We start from the raw sequence: 19650 nt of genomic DNA on the forward strand, positions 1-19650 counted from the left end.
TTGTTCCTACTAACAGTTAAACATAAGTTCTGTTCTGCGTTAGTATCATTGTGCCTTCCCACAGAGATCTAAAGTGTTTTACGTTGAATTAGTAAATTTAAGAGAATTTACCATATCATGAGTCATAGATAGTCATTGTATTTATCTTACATTTATGTCAGCTATCATATAATGAGCAATATGTGTTAACTTCCTTTTAATTAAAAAAGATGTAATCCTCTTTACTGGCGTTTGTAATTTATATATTTAATATGTTGGATACAATTCAGATTAAGTCTATTAACCACCAGAATATGAGAATTTTATTATTGTTGCTCTACAAGAAAGTGCCTGACAGCTGGTATATATTTTCAGTAAAGAAGGGACTCTTTGGTGATGTATAATAGGGAAATAAGCATTTTTTCTTTTAAATAACAATAGTAGAGATCCTGTTGAGTGTCGCAGAATTGTTAAGAGCCTTATTAAGCTCTTGGTAACAGTTAAAAGAAATACTTTTCTCCCCAGGACTTTCTCAGCTTCAAATATAAGTCCTCTAGAAAGGTCCTCAAGAGTAGCAGGTGCTCTGATCCAAGATAGGAGGGTTCATGTGGTCAAAAGACTATCTGGATTTAGATACTGGTTTCTGTGGGGGAAGGAAATCTTTTAAATTAAATTTGCTGTCTTTATAATAATCTTTTGATACTCACTCATTTTTAAGTGTTCAACAGCAGCAAAAGATATGGTTTATATTCTAAAACAAGGCTTTTGCAGCAGAACTTGCAACATGGTCTGATTTTGGCCACATTGTAAGAGGTGCTTAGCACCCTCCACTTCTAGATCAAACCCTTTGAGTGTGCTAGTATGTGTGCGCACACTGCTATCTGATCTAAAGTCTCTGGGCGCTAGAAATAATTCAATTGCATGGTTCTGAGTACAGTTTTGAAAGTATATGATATGGCTCATCTGATACAGAGAGATCTCTCTGATTCTGAGGTTCAGACTTCTGTCTCTCAGGATGTTAAATTCTGGTTTATTGCTGTACTTACTTCACTTTCCATTTCTTATCACAATACAGAAGTTCTTTACAATCAGTCACAATGAATCTTTTATTTTTTTCTAATATATTTCTAGGATGTGTGCCGTATTTGGTGGAATCTATTGTCTTCGCCATTCAGTACAGTGCCTTGTAGTGGACAAAGAATCTGGACGGTAAGGGTAATACTATACAAGTAACCTTTATACATAAAACACAGTTTAAAAAATGCTGAAGTTGATTTAAAAAAAATATATTCTTCAAAGATCCTCCTTGGTATTAAGAACACATCAACCTTGATTAAAAGTAATTTGTGTATAGGTCCTCCAGAACAAGGAAAGTGGGTCTAGAATATAGAAACTAAATTAATTTCCCTGTGATATTACTACAGCTCCTGATCATCCAAGCTTGGAAGACAAATCATTTCAGCTGCCGGGGGGCTGGTGATGAGTGATGTTAGTTTTCCTTGTGGCCTTACCTACTCTAATTGATTTTCATCAGATGACAACAAAGCCCTCTGTTATTGCATTTTTAAAAATGGAGCTCACCTAAAGACTCATCAGATTAATCTTTGCTGATAATGCATGTCACTCCAAGAGAAAAGACTTTAATGAATTTTTAGGTAGATTGTTGTCATAAACTATGCTGCCCTGTTATCCTAGGATAAATTCTTTTACAGCAGTATCAGGCCTGCAGGCAGCTCTAAAGCTGAGTGAAGAAAAATCATCCCACATTTTTTCCCCCCGTGACATTGCTTGCACCTCTGTGGATTGTTATAGTTACCATTTTGTGTGTGTGTGTGTGTGTGTTTTCAAGGATTTAAAAGTCAAAATGGCCACGAACTGAAACTTGATGATCTAAATCTTGTTCTGAGAGTAAACTTAATTTTAAAAACAAAACAAAAAAAGTTAGAGTATTTTTTTCTAAGTTGGCCATTTTTAAGTTTATTGGAATAGAGAAAAGTAGTGTAAGTTACTGCTTTAGAGGTGCTGTGCAGCATTCAACAGCTGTTGAGTTCTAAGCCAGAGGTATGTTAACTTAGCGGTGGTGGCTGAAGTGATTCCTATAAATGGTTTGTAAAATATTTTGATTTCTTTTCAAATGAAAGAAACTATACATGGAAATTCTTGGGTTTTGTGTTTTGGGATTTTTATTCTTTGGAATTCTTTTTGTTTTGTTTTGTTTCCAGGTGCTTTGTGTGAGCTTTTGTAACTCTGTGTTTTTAAACTGTTGTTCAGTTTCTGTTGACAAATATTTCAGTTTGTAAGGAGGATATTGAAAATCAGTTCTTTTTGTTAGACAATGTTGCTGGGCTTGTGCTATAACATTTTAATAAGAATAATTGTTTAATATGTTAATTTAAATTGACACAACTCACTTACGTTGCATGGTTCTCACAGCTAAACTGGACCTTACCATATTGTACTTACATATGCACGTAACACCAATTCTTTGTGGGCCACTGAAATTCTAGGAACATACAGAGTTGCCAGTTTCAGTGCTAACTACTCCACAGTTGATTCAGTAGTATTAATTGCTTAACGCAGCAGTTCCCAAACTTCAGTCCATGGACCACTAGTAATCCGCAGAGGGCTGACTGGTCCAGTGATGCTGATTCTCCTCCTTGTTACCAGCTGATTCTACATGACTCCAGGAACTTTCAAATTAAAGCCTTGTGTGCATGTAGAAGCAACTGGAAATGAGGAGGAGAAGCTGACATAGCTATTGCTAAACAAGAGGACAAAGGGCGGGGGGAATCACCTTTGGGGAGCAAGCCTCTAGTGGGGCTATGACTCACAGCCACCAAAAGGAGAGCAGTGTTCGGGGGAGACAAGGAATAGATAGATGGCTGGGCAACATGTGGTGATAAATGTAATATGTGGTTTTAAAGAGGAGGGGAGATATCGCCTTGTCCACTCCTCTGTTAAGATGTGGTGCATTCTGTGAAAAACTTGGAAAACTTTCTTTAACCCATTTATTTGAGATCAGGTCACCTAATAATTTCTCCCCCCAGTTTTCTGATTTTTGCCCCCTCATTTCCTATCCAATTGACCTCTCATCTTTTAGATATTCTCTCCATCTCTCTTCTAATTACTCTTAGTCACTGTTGGTGACCTTTTTTCACACAATAGTTTTTTTTTTTTTCTTTCCAGTATGGCCCAAATGCTGTGTTTTATCAGAATTTATCCACTATTGGTGCCATCTTTGGCTCTTTTGTGGCAACTTCATTCCTCTTATTTATTTGTCTTGCCAATTATTTCTACTATTGGATCTCTCCTGTTTTCTGTATTTTTTTTTTCATGGAAAGAGAATCCATGCAGCATCACACTGCTGAGCATTTCAGACTCTTCTTAGAAACTTGACTCTTGAACTTACCACTCTTTGCCTGTTAGGTGTGCCCTAAATAATGTGAATAAATAATCTATTCACTTCATGAGAGTTTCTGTGTGTATTCATACTTCCTGCATGTGCTTGGATTAGCCCATTTGCCTAATTAACTAGCCCACTCATACCATTGCAGTGCATCTGCTCCTATTTTCACTGACAGTCTTTACCAGATTCCTTCTTCTTGAAATAATTCACCTTTGAACAGTCATTTAATTACTGTTATCTGAAGCTTTATATGAAAATACAGCATAAAGTCCAGCTGCCCAAAATGTGGTTACCTGCATCTTCCGTGGTTTGGGCAATCATGAACGCATTAAGATCGTGTTCCAGGCTATATGAAAAATAAAAACTAAATTTCAATCTGTGAACAACTGTGACAGTGTAAAACACGGGGACAAAGCTTTCTTGGTTGACAGAATACAGCTATGGAACAAACTTCCAGAGAAAGTTAGGTGAATCCAAAACCTGACCAACTAAAGGAAATGGTGCAAAGCCTTTCTTTGTGACAGTGCCATTCTAGAGCATTCCAGGATGCCACTCTCAAAGTTAGGACCTGTTTCTGAATCTCCCTCAAGAAATTTCCCTTTTCCTTGCGAAATTTTCACATCTGGCATTTTTGTTCTTTTGATTTGAGTTACATGCGTCTTCCACTTTGAGCTACCTGTCACTGCTATTAGAAGTTTAGTTTAGGGCTTCAGTATCACTGAGTATAAACATACAGTGTATATTGTATATCAGCATTTCTAGTTTACTATCATTCCAAGCATATCCAGATAGTTCATGGGTGTTTTCATTTTCAAATAATTGGCTTTGAATCACATCTGTGCTAGCATACAAAAACCTTTGTATTCATCTGAATGAGTATAGCCTAACATTTGAGGCACACATCCAGAAGATAGATAGTGATCTGTGTGTGGCAGATTTTGTAATGGACACAGGCTGATCAAGAGAAGTTGTATAACTCCCCCTACAAGTTACTGCAAGTTCACCAGCAAAGTGTCCACTCAAAAAACAAGGAATAAAATAGACTTGTCCTGGCAGTTTAATAAAGTGATTTTATTTGCTGGTTGGCTATCGTCTGACATGGCCAACAGCTCAAAGTTTGTATGAGTAACGAAGTTGGTCCTGTTTGTCATGGTGGTTTAAGGATACACATGAGGAGCCTCTCTATCACCAAAACAAATTCTCAGGCCATTACCCACCTTCTCTGAAGCACATCTAAGGATCAATACTGCCTTCCACAGTACCCAATGAAATTCAATCTTCACTAGATTATTGTCCATATCTTACATAATAGAATGGCTTTCTTGAATATAATTGTTAAATATAGCCCTTTACATGTAGTTCGTCGTATATGAACCATTGTAATATGCAAACAAGAGGTTATAGAAAGTTGGAATCTTTTAGATATAGCTGTTCCAAGACTTGAATAATGCAACTAAAAGGTTTTTCTCTGTAGCTATGTATCTTTGAACAGGTGTTGGATAAATAAACAATTCTGCTTCAATTAAATGTAAAGGAAGGAAAAAAGCTGAAAAGTTGACATAAACAAGCAACCTAATGTAAATCACCAATTTTAAAGAAGGTTTAATTTGTTAAGATACTATGTTGCTAGATACTATAAACTTGACTTAACTCTGGCGTTGTGTGTTAGCAAACTGAAAGAGGAGCATGCTGTTTGCCCTAAGGGAAATGCAAATTGAATTTCATTACTATTATCCTTTTAGTGTCTTTTGCTTTTAATTCCTGTATGCTTAGTAAAGATTGCTCATTTAGCTTAATTTGGTAAGATTTAAGGTATTTTAATTCACATCTAGTTTATTTCAAGTATGGTTACATTAAAAATAATTGCTAACATTTTATGTTGAGCCTACTTTAAATGTTTCTACTAAAATAATTCTGGCCCAAAAACTGAAAAGATGTGACAAATATAAATTTATATTTCTATAAAAAAAGATATAGCAAACACATAGTAATTTACATATCTTTCCTGAAATATTGCATAGTGGCTTTGTCAGTGCTGTTAAGTCCATTTCAAGGATGTCGCCCTTAGTCCATTAGTTTGGATAATGAGCCCTATAAAGTACATTTATAACTCATGGCACTGCAAGGAGATGGATTCTAATTTTCATCCTTTTATCTAGACACATTGAAAGAAGGTCAATGGAGAGTTCTGTATGATTCATTGTCCCAACACATATCAGATGACAGAGACCTGATAATGTCAGTGCATAAGTGTTTTCCTTATTTGGTAGCAGCACTTGAAAGAAATCTTCTCATGATCATCCTTTGAAATGAAGTGGAAACTGATATTAAAAGAAGCAAGAAGCTTTTTCTGTTTAAAACCTTATCAGACATATGACTTGATAGTTGTTCCTGAACAAAGGAGAGAAAACAACACTTAACAGGAAAATAAAAAGCCTATATGGTTGCTTTTGCTGGCTTTGAGTGATGCAACATGACATTTAATCAACCTTCCTCCTCCAGAATGTTTGGGACGTATGGGGGGAACTTGTTTCATAAACAATATAAAAGATTATAATTAGATATGAACTGTGCCAGCTTGACTTGCTTGTTTATTAGCAGTATTTAAATGAGTGCTTTACAGTGAAATTAGTTCAGCTCACATTTTAAAAAAATGAAGTAACAAGTGAAATACATGTTGAGTAGAATGATTTACATTATATGTATATGGTATTTCATGTTAAAACTTGATGATAAAAATATTAAACATTTATTTTAAATATTTAATTTTAATATTTAATATATTTAAATGGACTGTGCACTGAAGCTGTTGAATTTAGAAAGAGTTAGAATGTTAGATGGGTGGTATGCAAATCACACATTTTCCATTATAATGAAATTAATATTTAGATTTTACAACTTTTATACCCTTGTCACTATTAAGTTCTTGCTACCATTCCAACTAAGTTGTGAGTCTATTCTATCCGTATTTCTCTTCTGACTCTCATTTCAAGCACCGACTTCCCATAGAAAGTTGAGGTGAAATCCTGGTCTCACTGAAGACAATGCCAACCCCATCTACTTAAATAGGGCCGGGATTTCATCTTTTGTGGGATTTTTAGGTTTGTTTACAGTATGAAAACTGGCTAATAACTAGTGTTATAGAAAATGTTTATGCTTATTTTGTAATCAGATATTCTATTGGTAGATGAGTAATAAATTCTGGAGTGTGCTCCATTGAGGCAAATGATTTGTGTCACTTATTTGGGTAGCCAATTTAAAAAGCCTTCACTCTTCTAAGTGGGAGGTGTTTTGCACATCAGCCAAAAAGTTCAATGAAAAAGTGTTCAATATTTTTATACAGAAAATGATCTGACAGTATAAAGTGCCTTAAAAATCCTTTTGAGAATTCAGGATTAAACCTTAAAGATCTTTGTGACATTAAAAAAAAAAAAATTAGCCCCAAAGGAAGAAACTGTAGAATGTGTATCTACTTGAAGTTGAACTAAGAACAGCAGTCATTAAGAAGAGTATCCTCTGAAATTGTAGTCTTGTCCAGTATGTTCAGCTTCTCAGCTTTGAGAAAATATAAACAAACATGGCTTCAAAGCATGTCAGCTGGTCAATAGTGGCTAGTTTTAATTATTGCCCTTAGGAAACATTGTTTAATTTATTTCTATTTTGTTTTTGTTCTTCAAGTGATGGTCTTTATGTGTATTCCACTTTGGGGTACACATGTGCCTAAGTTTGAATTTTTTTTACAGGAAGTGTCCATTGACCCATACATGCACCATAGATTTATTTATACCCTGAAACAAGGGCATCAAGGGTGATGCACGAGAACACCTCTCCAGTTCCTTCTTACTGCTGCGTGGGCTGAGTTAGAATCTTTGGTGCCCTCAGCTCCTTTCTGTTGCAACATTTCTGTAAATATATTGTATATAGTTTGTTTTGCTGACAGACACATAGAAAAACATAAACTGTTGAGCAATAGTCAACATAGTTTCTGTAAAGGAAATCGTGTCTTACTAATCTATTTGAGTTCTTTGAAGGGGTCAACAAACATGTGGACAAGGGGGATCCAGTGGACGTAGTGTTCTTAGATTTCCAGAAAGCTTTTGACAATGTCCCTCACCAAAGGGTCTTACATAAATTAAGCTGTCATGGGATAAAAGGGAAGGTCCTTTCATGGATTGAGAACTGGTTAAAAGGGAACAAAGGGTAAGAATTAATGGTAAATTCTCAGAATGGAAAGGGGTAACTAGTGGTGTTCCCCAGGGGTCAGTCCTCGGACCAATCCTATTCAATTTATTCATAGATGATCTGGAGAAAGGGATAAACAGTGAGGTGGCAAAGTTTGCAGATGATACTAAACTGCTCAAGATAATTAAGACCAAAGCGGACTGTGAAGAACTTCAAAAAGATCTCACAAAACTAAGTGATTGGGCAACAAAATGGCAAATGAAATTTAATGTGGATAAGTGTAAAGTAATGCATGTTGGAAAAAATAATCCCAACTATACATACTAGCTACGAGTCAGGAAAAAAGATCTTGGAGTGATCGTGGATAGTTCTCTGAAGATGGCGACGCAGTGTGCAGAGGTGGTTTAAAAAAAAAAGCAAACAGGATGTTAGGAATCATTAAAAAGGGGATAGAGAATAAGATTGAGAATTATTATTGCCCTTATATAAATCGATGGTATGCCCACATTTCGAATACTGCGTACAGATGTGGTCTCCTCATCTCAAAAAAGATATACTGGCACTAGAAAAGGTTCAGAAAAGGGCAACTAAAATGATTAGGGGTTTGGAAAGGGTCCCACATGAGGAAAGATTAAAGAGGCTAGGACTCTTCAGCTTGGAAAAGAGGAGATGAAGGGGGGATATGATAGAGGTATATAAAATCATGAGTGATTATGGAGAAAGTGAATAAGGAAAAATTATTTACTTATTCCCATAATACAAGAACTAGGGGTCACCAAATGAAATTAATAGGTAGCAGGTTTAAAACAAATAAAAGGAAGAAGTTATTCACGCAGTGCACAGTCAACTTGTGGAACTCATTACCTGAGAAAGTTGTGAAGGCTAGAACTATAACAGTGTTTAAAAGGGAACTGGATAAATTGATAGAATATCAGGGTTGGAAGGGATCTCAGGAGGTCATCTAGTCCAACCCCCTGCTCAAAGCAGGAACAATCCCCAGACAGGTTTTTACCCCAGTTCGCTAAGTGGCCTGCACAAGGATTGAACTTATAACCCTGGGTTTAGCAGGCCAATGCTCAAACCACTGAGCTATCCCTTCCTGTCCCGTCCCCCCCCCCCATGGTGGTTAAGTCTATAAATGGCTGTTAGCCAGGATGGGTAAGGAATGGTGTCCCTAGCCTCTGTTTGTCAGAGGATGGAGATAGATGGCAGGAGAGAGAGCACTTGATCATTGCCTGTTAGGTTCACTCCCTCTGGGGCACCTGGCATTGGCCACTGTCAGCAGACAGGAGACTGGGCTAGATGGACCTTTGGTCTGACCCGGTACGGCCATTCTTATGCTAGTTTTAGAGTATAGTGTGATCTTCAGTCATCCTGTCACAACTAGATTTTTTTTTTCCAAGGGACTTCTTGGATTCTTTGCACCACTGATGAAATTCATATCTTAGTGGGACCTTAATTTCATTCTGTTGTCTCTCACCAGACCTCCCTTTGAACCACTGGTGATGTGTTCTGTATCCCATCTGTCTAGGAAGGTGACCTTTCTAATCACAGTAACATCAGCCAGAAGTGTCAGGGAGCTGGGGCTCTTATGGCAGACCTTCCATATACTACCTTTTGTAAGGAAAAGGCCTTGTTATGCAGCCACCCCAGATTCATCCCTAAAGTAGTGTCTGAGTTTCATGAGTCAAACCATTAACTTATTAGTATTTTTTCCTAAACCTCAAGCCTTGGACGAAGAGAGGAGCCTGCATTCTCTGGATGTCCAAAGGGCTTTGTTTGGTCTTTTATCTAAAATGAACAAGAGGCATTAGAAAGATACATAAACCACATGTTACCATAGCAGAGAGATCAAAGAGTCAAGTTTATATCTGCTAAGACTTTCAAAATAGATTTCTGGTTGTATTATCCTTTACTAACTAGAACACATCCCCCCCTTAGGGGGCGTGCAGGCTCATTCCAGATGAGCACAAACAGGTTCTACTGCATCTCTGAGAGACATAACCTTAGTAGAGGTAAGTAGAGCAACTACCTGGAGATCCTTGCATATCTTCACAAGACATTATGCTTGGGTCCACTTGTCTACTGTGTACATATCTGTGGGGACTGCATTATTACAGTCAGCTGTCGCTTCTGCTTCCTCACACTCACCATCAGTTTGTCCACTGTTTTTGAATCTCCTCTATGTGGAATATACATAGAGACTATCACTTGAAGAAATGGAGTTTATTTACCTGTAACTAGAGGTTCTTCAATATGTGTGGTGTCTATCTGTATGCCGCCATCCACCCTCCATCCCCTCTGCCATGGATTATTTGGATTCCGTGGCAAGTCTAGGAACTGGAGAGGCAGTGGCCTGCACCACCCTTTATGTGCTCAGTTTGGAGCACAAGGAGAGCTATGATGTATTAGCAGTGCATGTGTACTCATGCATGGAACACAGGATAGGGATCACACTTCTCAAAAAACCTCCAGTTATGGGTAAATAACTTCCAATTCTTTGAGATCCTTTTTCTCTGCTTGTGTAATATTTCAGCAAAATAGCTAAACTTCAGCACATATTCCCCACCATGTTAGCTTTCTGTACTAGTATTCTTGTTACATATTTTGGTTTTTGCACTCAGTTTTCAGCTTTGATAAATAAAGAAACATTACTTGGTTGCATTGTACTTTAACAGAAGATATGAAGGATTATTATAACCTCAGATATTGCCAGACAATAATATCACAATTTTTTTATATAGATAGCAGCTGTTTTTTACTTAGTAAATGAGTGAATGGCTACCTTGAAGACTAACACCAATGGCATTTCCTAGAAAATAACTAGTGTGGAAGTATTTCACAGAAAGGTAGTTAGACAGTATTTCATAGGGGCTGAATCTGTGTTTGCCTTCCAAGGGATCCCAGGTATAAATTATTATTTAATTTGCCATTATTTTTATATTATAGTAGTGTCTACCCACAGTCAAAATCGAAACTTATACACATATCTTACATGCTTGTACCAGTGTAGACAAGGCCCTTAGAGAGGTTCTTAATATTAGATTTTCAAACATTTGCCTGAAGCAAACTTAAATTTTTTTTACCTTTTAAAACTCTTATAATTTGTCTTAAAAGAGTATTATCTATCATGATCATTGTTCTGCTCTTAGAACATGATCTATTGTGCTTTGTCAATACCACTAAAGAGTTAGATCACAAATGCTTTGTAGAATCATAGGCAGTAGGGCCAGAAAAGACCACTTGGATCACTCAGTTTATCCCTTCTCACAACCCCACATTTCTCAAGACTATTCTCTTACAACAGTCAAACTAACTTTCTTTCTAATTTGTCATTAAAGCTTTATTACTACAGTAACCTTGTCCTTGCTTTGATAAAGGGTACCACTGGAAAACTTACCGTGGTGATACGGGTTTGGAGCATCGTAAGTAAGAGTAGGGACTGGAGGTTCCTTATAGGAAATCATTCTAAGTTTCACTTTTTCAGTTATCATCGCCTGCAGTTGCCATAAAGAGCCAGGGTTAGCAATCTGGATGTAATACATGATTTTTGTTTGTGAAATGACGATATAATGCTCTAATACTATTTTTGGTATAATTAGAACAAAGAATTGCATACACTACATTATATGTTTCTCTTTTCTTGTAAGGTCGTGTTATAAGTAATCAGATTTGTGCTAAGGAGTCATTTCTAGCTGTTTATAGGTAAAATACATAGCATTTATTACTAATTGTTGGAAACTCAGTTGAATCCCTCAAAAAATGTTCAACTTTATGAGCCTAACAAATTACTTATACAAATTATGTCATGAAATTAATCTCTTCTTATTGTGTCGTGCTTCTTTTACAGATGTAAAGCACTCATAGATCATTTTGGGCAAAGAATAAGTGCTAACTATTTTGTGGTGGAAGACAGTTACCTTTCAGAGAAAACTTGCACAAATGTGTGTTACAGGTAAATAGTCAGCAAGAAGCATAGTAAGTGCTATTTTTTAAAAACCTCCAATATATAAAATATGTTGCAAATGAAACTACACAGCTTGATGCAGAGGGCAGCCTCATGGTAATATAGCCTAATCCTGTGTGGTTTTTTTCCTATGATGTGTGCATATTATAGAGGGCACTATGTACCCTATATTTAGCTCCCCTATTATTTTCATTATACATTTTTTTCTGAACGGTTTTTATTGAAGAACTCTTAATATTTCTGTTCATGCAGCAGGAATTTAGTATTTGTCAGAGGGATAGTAATTGATTTAGAGTGGTGCCTGTTCAGTTTTGTATGAGTGTTGAAAATCATCGTTTTTCTCTGTTGCTGATCTGAGTTCATTACTGGCTCCTTGTCACAAGGAAATTAAAAAAAAAAAAAGAAAGTCGTTCCTGTAGCCTTGCACATATACTGCCCTTATGTATTCAGTGTGTTCCAGATGGGGGACAGGCAAAATGTATCAGGTACAATATCAAATTATTGACACCAGTCAGTTGGGGAATTAAGACTTGAGTTCATGATCCCAACCCAGTGCTCCTTTTTTTAGTCTGGAGTCTTTGCTAGCGTGTTTTTGACCATATAAATTGCTATAAAAATGCTAAGTAAGAGAGCTGATGAAAAAAAAAGTGTCAGTTCTACAGAAAATACCAGTATTTTGACATTTGTTTTCATCTCAGTTTTGTTTCGAGTTAATATTAATCTCTGTATCCAGCTGAGCTGTCATGATGTGTTATGGGAATTGTAGTTCCAGGTCTTTTATACCCCCATTCTCCTCTGTGTGCCTTGTTCCCTGCCAAACTATGTCTTGCATCATATGCTGTCATCTATCCTTGTGGTCAAGCTGTCCTCATGCTTTGCTTTTTGTTTCAATTTTCCCAATGGAAAGTTCTGTCAAACTATATTTCCCTGTGCAAAATTACAATGTCGCTAGAACCCTGTTTTCTGGAGGGGAGATATTTATTTGGCAGTTTTCAACCAGCCCTGCCAAGAACTCTGAAAAATCAGGCCATACGTGTCTCAAACTGGGGTATATAGAAAATTAGGTGCCCAAATTAGTGAAGATATTTTGCAAATTCTGGCTTTAATTTCCCTATGCTTCAGTTTTCCATTTTTGAAACCTCTCCCAATCTCATACAGGTGTTGTGAAGATATGTGTATTAAGCTCACATATTACAATAATTAGTACTGTAGGAAAGGAGATGAGAAAAATAATTGTCCTTTGTTTCATGGAGCATTTGGATGATGTACAGTAAATAAGGAATGGGAGCATACTTTGAGTATTAAAATAAATATTAAATACCTCAGTCCCTGAGCGCCATCTATCCTGTGCAGTGATGTCTATCTCTATATTTTTGTACAGACACACATGGGTTTGTTTGTGGTGGAAAACTTGCTTTTCAAATTGAAAAAGTGATTGACAATGTAGCTTGATGCAGTAGTGCCCACCTGGGGTCGCTCTTCCAATCCAAACACCAGTTGTTTTCTCTACAAACTTAAAAACACTAGTCTTTGTTGTTACTTCCTTTTAAAGGAATTTTTTACCCTAAATATGTTGTAGATGCAGTTACAGTTCTTCCTTTTGAGATTTTTCTTGTTTAGCTCACATCTTCATATGATGCTGGCAGCCAGCGGGAATTCTGTAGCCTTGTTGGTGGTGATTGTTGCATCATTCCCTCCCTGCCCCGCCCCAAAAAAATTGTGTCAGAACATTGTTTCAGGGAGCCTTTTGGTGCTCCAGGTGTAGTATTCTTATACCATTTTTGCTTTATGTACCATGACTTTTGTTGCTGACTAGCCTGACCAATTTACACAAGAGCCAGGAAGCTTGTCCCAGATTCCGCAGAAATGTCTCAAATATACAGTTTTTAGGCACTGAATATGATTCATCGAGGCCATGTTATTCTTGTAATTTATATGATGAGTTGCATGTTTCTAAAATTAAAAATGTTTTTTCTCATTCATTTGATTTTTCCCACTGAATGTGTATGAAATGTCAGTAATATAGGCATTTGTGCATAAAAATATAAAATTGCCTCAAAATGCTATTTATTTTGTAACTAGAATGTTATAGAATCTCTGAAATGTAGAATTCTATTATAATATTCTGGTAACAAAATATTTTTGTTTATTTAATAGAAGCTGAAGCCCTAGTCTTGCAGTCTTTTACTCACATTAGTGCTTTTATTTTGGCAATGGCTGTACTGCATTAATTGAGGTTGTAGAAGTGGGCCTACTTTGTAACACAAAATATGTAATTAATAATGTGTAATCATGATAGCTTATATTTAAGTAACAAAAATAATTTGCCACAGTGGTAATATTGTAACTAAATTATTTTCAAAAGGCCTGAATCCAAATAGCTATGTTTTTTCTTTTGTGAAGTACCATAATTGCTTTATTTATTTGTAGGCAGATCTCCAGAGCAGTGCTCATTACAGATCAATCTGTACTAAAGACAGATTCAGACCAGCAGGTATGTATCAATTCTGTATTTGTAATCTTTTTAAAGAGTTGTATATCATCAAATTAAACTTCTGTGAAGAATTAATTTGTATTTTTGCTTTTATTTGAATCTAGCTTTCCAGTTAATTGATTCTATTGATATTGTCTTAATCCCATTTTTTCTCCTTAAAGTAGCAAATTAAATGTAAAATCAGTCAAAATGGAAAACTACTAGCTAGCAATGGGACTGACATATTTTTGTGTTTGTTAATAGTCACTCTGACACCTTTTGTTAGTAGTCTCAGAGAAACCAAGTTTTGAATCAGAATTGAGACTAAACATCAAGCTTATCCCTATGAGAGGTTCCTCTAGGCCAAGAGTGGTGTTTATTTGTGGAGCTATTTGAGGAATCTTGCATAGTCCTTGGCACTGTTAATCTGGTGCCTTTCATGATCTGTTCACTCAGAGTATATTTACACTGCAGTTAGGCACTCAGATAGCCTTTGCCAGCTGACTTGAACTTACAGGACAGGGGCTGCAGGGCTGTTTGATCGCAGTGCAGACATTTGAGTTTGGGCTGCAGTCCAAGCTCTAGGACCCTCCCAACTCGCAGGATCCTAGAGCCTGAATGTCTACACTGCAATTGAACAGCTCCTCAGTCTGAGCCCTGTGAGCTCAAGTCAGCCATAGGTTTTTAATTGCAGTGTAGACATACCCTTAATGTTTAACGGAAAAAACCATTTTAATTAGCATGATATATTTAGTTTAAATCAGATACTGTATACTAGTGCTTCTCAACCCATAGAGTGCAACTTGCAGATTGGTCACATGGAATGCTCACTGAATCAAATCCCAGAGGTTGAAGCAAAATTGGTAGAACCATGTAGCTAGAACCCAATGGAAGGCAGAAAGGAGTAACTTTCTCCCTCATCCATCCTGCTGCTCCTCTGTTCCTAAATCTAATCACAGTGCAGCCTTTAACTCACCTGCACAGTGGTCAGCTCTGGGGAAGGTGAAGGAGCAATTCTAGAAGCTGTGGTGCCAGCTTCACAGCCTCTTGTAACAGCTGTGCCCAGAGTTAACTGTTACATAAGTGGAATATAGTAGAGAAGAGAGGCATCCACAACAGCCAGTTATTGCCTCCAGTCACAGGAACATAGGCAGGGCCGGCTTTAGGCTGATTCGCCCGATTCCCTGGAATCGGGCTCTGTGTCTGAGGGCCCCACGCTGGTGCCTTTTTAATTTTTACTCACCCAGCGGTGCTCCGGGGGTCTTCGGCACCATTTCGGTGGCGGGTCCTTGAGTGCCGCTGAAGACCCAGAGCCGGTGAAAGACCTGCTGCTGAAGTGCCGTCAAAGACCCATAGCGTCACCAAGTGAGTACAGATTGGGCCCCGCACTTGCTAAAGCCGGCCCTGAACATAGATATTAGACCCAGGTCCACAGAATCCAGTATCTTATCTGTGACAGTAGGCAGCACCAAATCCTGCATAGGAAAGCGAAAGAGAACCTGCAGTAGACAGATATGGGGTAATCTGTCCCTCAGGGAAGTTTCATTCTAATCCATACTAATGATTGGCCACGAAGCTTGAAAGTTTCTTTATATCCCTTCCAAAACTTTTAAATGTTGACTATTCTAACTCTCAGATATTTTTATTATCCATATAAATATACAGTCCTCTATTGTGCTTAGTTCTTTGTGGAATTTATTGCCAATGTGTCTACTGTGTGGTTAAAACATTTCCTTTATCCTTCAATTAAGTTAAGTGTCCACATGCTCTTCTGTTATGAGAAAGGGAGAATCTATGTTCCTATCATTTTTCTCTACATCATTCATTTCGTGTGCATGTTATTTTATAGACTCCCAGTTCTTCCAACTGTTCTGACAACCAACAAGCTGCTCATATAGAATCAAGACTCTGCTAGACACTTGGCTTCCTCACTTATTTCCATCCTCATGAACCAATGGCAGTTTCCAAATTAAAGTGTTGTGTTTATGTCAACTGTGGCAAGAAAATACTTAGGTTTGTTGGATTCCATGTGGGAAAAGGTTTAGAAACATTTTTCTAAAAAATGGCTACAGTGTAGATTTCTTTTTTTATTATTATTATTGTACATCTTGTCCTGCAGATCTTACTAGCAAAAGTAGTCTCTGTGGCATGATACATGTGAGTAAGGTTAGAAATGATCCATGTATTTCTTTCTGAAAGGAGTTTGAGTACACCAGAAAATAAAATTACATGAAAGTAGTATTAAGTGTCGCCAATTACTTTTTACTTTAACTGGGAATTGCCTTGATTTTGTGGGATGTTTGATCCTTCATGTTGCTCTACTTTAACAGACTTGTTAATGAATTTTTAAAGCAGTTCATAAAAGGAAATAAATCTGTCATGTACAGTTTGTATGGGATTTGACATCAGCTTCTCTGGAGCTTTCTAAGTCAATTGCATGAATACATATTTATAGTGTTGATAGATTGCATACTTATTTATCCACTAGTGTGTAACAACTCTTTTTGTGACCATATAAATACTCAAGTATGAACTTCTTCAAACTTATTTGTGGGACTCAAATCAAGCTATCTTATTTTAGAAAAAATGGATATTTTGAAACTTGATACTCAAAGTTGATGCTATTATTGACTAAGATTTTGCAAGTGTATATTTAATGTTAAAATATGTATTATATATTCAAGATTATATGCTGTGGAGATATTAAAGAAATAGTTATATACGATAATATCGTTATTTATTGGAGTGTTTGGTTTTTTTACTCTTTTGGGTGCTTGAAGATTTGTTCCCACTTTGATACCTTGTGGCAGTAGGCATTTTTATATAGGTAGTCAATAGTCTGTTAACAGTGTGACAAGTTGCATTATTCTATAATGTAGAATAATGAAACAAAGATCAAATTGCTTCTTTGGCTAATTTGGTATTCAGAATTTTCTGTTCCTTTCTATTAGATTTCCATTTTGACAGTGCCACCAGTGGAACGAGGGCAGCCAGCAGTTCGAATCATTGAGTTGTGTTCTTCAACCATGACGTGCATGAGAAACACCTGTAAGTTCAGAATAGATGTATTTTGACTGTTTTTTCTTTTGCTTCCATCAGCTATGAAAACAAATTGTTAAAATATTTGTTTGAATTATTCTTCTGTTGCACAATTGTCAGATACCTGCTTGAGCAAAATAATCTATAATAGCTTACTGCTGCCAATAGGAAAGAGAAATAATTCCACTCACCCGTATCTTATTCAATACCATGTACCTAGTATTTCATGGGCTTCTGTGGGCTACTTTTAGTTATCTAAAAAGATATTTTTGAAAATCTCAGGTACTAGAATTGTTTATGTAAACTCCTTGCTCTCATGCTCCTTATTTCCAGAAGAGTCCCTGGGGAAAGCTGATCATGTAGGTATAATCGTCACATCCAGTTCCAGTTAGGACCACATATTGTTTTATCTCATTTAACTAACGAGATATAGTGTAGTACACTATAGTGTAGTATAGTGTATATTCTGCTAAAGAAAATATCCAAGACCAAATCTTGTCCCCTTGACTCATATCATTACTGTCACTAAGTTTGATGTCACTGATGGTGTGTGATCAAGCAGGATTTTGCCCTGTTGGTTTAATTATAACATAGTGCTTGCCTATTTCTTTAACACAGTTAATGAAAATATTCTACTTTTATGTACCAGGAGACTTTAAAAGTAGATTACAACCCCACCCATTCAGAACAATATTTAAAATGTTGCATGGCTACTTCATGATATAAAGATGTTCCCCAAATCCCCCTTTTCCTAACTTTTCTTTTTCTCTCTCAGAAATAGAGGTCCTGAATAGAAATGGCTGAAAAAGGGAATCTCCTTCCAAGGAAAAATTTTACACTTTTTTTTTATTTTTTAATTGTCTCATATTGGGATGAAATGCCAAAAATGTGAATTTTTTCATGGAAGGGAATTGAGAAAAAAATTCCATTTCAGAAGCATCAAAATGGAATTTTTCAGCACCCAGTTTGCTCACTGGGAAGGCTGTCATCAAATTACTTGTTAAATTGTGAGAGCCTTCCAGCCTGGCTGCCAGAGAAGCAGAGCACCCTGGTATTTAGCTTGCCCCTGCAGCTTCAGGATGCAGAGCCCAGGTGCTCTGCCTCTCTGCAGGGGCGGCTCCAGACACCAGCGCAGCAAGCCTGTGCTTGGGGCGGGGGGGCGGAGGTGTGCCGGTCGCCATGAGGGCGGCAGTCAGGCTGCCTTCAGCGGCATTTCTGTGGGAGGTCTGCCAGTCCCACGGCTTTGGCGGCAATTTGGCGGCGGGTATGCCAAAGATATGGGACCGGCAGATCATTCGCAGAACCACCGCCGAAGGCTCCCTGACTGATGTGCTTGGGGCGGCAAAATACATAGAGCTGCCCCTGCCTTTCTTTCCCTGGAGCTGTGGGAGGCAGAGAGCACTGGTGGAAAGTAAAACTGGTAAAAAAAAATTTTCGGAAGGGCAGCCAGGAAGGCATCACTTTGCTTTTTACTGAGGAAAAATCAAAAGTTTTGGATAAAACCTTTCAAAAAGGGCATTATTAATTGGATAATCATTCCGATGCAAAATGTTCAACAAGCTCTAGTATTGACTTTTGTTTTGCAACTAGCCTTTGTTAGTCCAGTGATCTGGGGCAATGCATCTGCGATTCCTGCTCTCCCAAGTGGCACAATAACTAGCTAGCATTGCCACAGATGTGGCCAGGATTGGCCAAAGATGGGAAATGGCCAGGGTGTGTTGATTCAGCTTTTGCCACTGATGCAGCTAGGGACCTCGATTTGCAACTTAGTTGTCTTCCACTAATGGGCACCCGCCGCCACCACCAAGGAATGTTGAAATGTAAGTACAGTTGCATACTCCAGCACTTAGTAATCTGTTGAGGGTACAGCTTCTGTCACCGATTGAGTGAAAGGGGCTAATTAGCTTTGTGACTTACGGTGCTCCCAAATGGAGTTGGGAGAACTGCAGTTCAATTTCAGCCTGAAGCTGTGATGTCACTTTCCAGGTGCTAAATTATTGCCGAAGTCCTCTGTCAAATGAGAAAGTCAGAAGCTGATATTTCTGAGTTAACAAATAAGATGAGGAAAAATTTTGGGGGCATCTTTGCATTGTAAAGGGGGCAGTTAAACTTGTATTGTTTTTATAGTTCATCTTTAGTAGAATAGTGGATCTCTTTGTTTGCCATTTAGACTTGCATGCTGTTGCTAAAACTCAATAATAAATAGTTAGACTTAGTCTCCAGAGATGTGTGTGCATTACGATATCACCATTAAACCTGAAGATCTTTTCTCATGAGAGAACCAAGATTAGATTAGCTAGGTTGTGTGGATTATTTATGAAAAATCTTGCAAAAGGTGGATGTGGAAGTGGGCTTATGCCATGCATTGGTTCCCATGTACAAGGGATGGCCTGCAATGGTGGGTTTTTTCCCCAATGGGCTTTTTTTCTTCTGTTTTATTTTTTACATTGGAAATTCAGGTTTTGTTTATCCTGGAAGACCTGAAGAATTAGCAGGATTATAATATCACTGTTATCAAAAAAAAGTGAAACATGAGTTATTGAGAGAAGTTAATTTTTTTTAATTCTTTTTGTTTTTTCGAGGGAGAGCAGTGGGGGTGAGTTC

The 19650-nt window shown here is 37.4% G+C and overlaps 1 protein-coding gene across 1 annotated transcript in view; it reads left to right on the plus strand.

The window, feature by feature from the left end:
- Positions 1 to 19650, plus strand: part of CHM (CHM Rab escort protein) — a 144669-nt gene that overhangs the window by 102705 nt on the left and 22314 nt on the right. Inside the window, exons 9-12 of the mRNA XM_030574380.1 lie at positions 1111 to 1188; positions 11418 to 11522; positions 13965 to 14028; positions 16959 to 17055. Coding sequence (XP_030430240.1) covers positions 1111 to 1188; positions 11418 to 11522; positions 13965 to 14028; positions 16959 to 17055 — 344 coding nt within the window. The remainder of the gene's footprint in view (positions 1 to 1110; positions 1189 to 11417; positions 11523 to 13964; positions 14029 to 16958; positions 17056 to 19650) is intronic.

The sequence above is a fragment of the Gopherus evgoodei genome, chromosome 9, assembly GCF_007399415.2.
Source record: "Gopherus evgoodei ecotype Sinaloan lineage chromosome 9, rGopEvg1_v1.p, whole genome shotgun sequence".
NCBI classification, from domain to species: domain Eukaryota; kingdom Metazoa; phylum Chordata; order Testudines; family Testudinidae; genus Gopherus; species Gopherus evgoodei.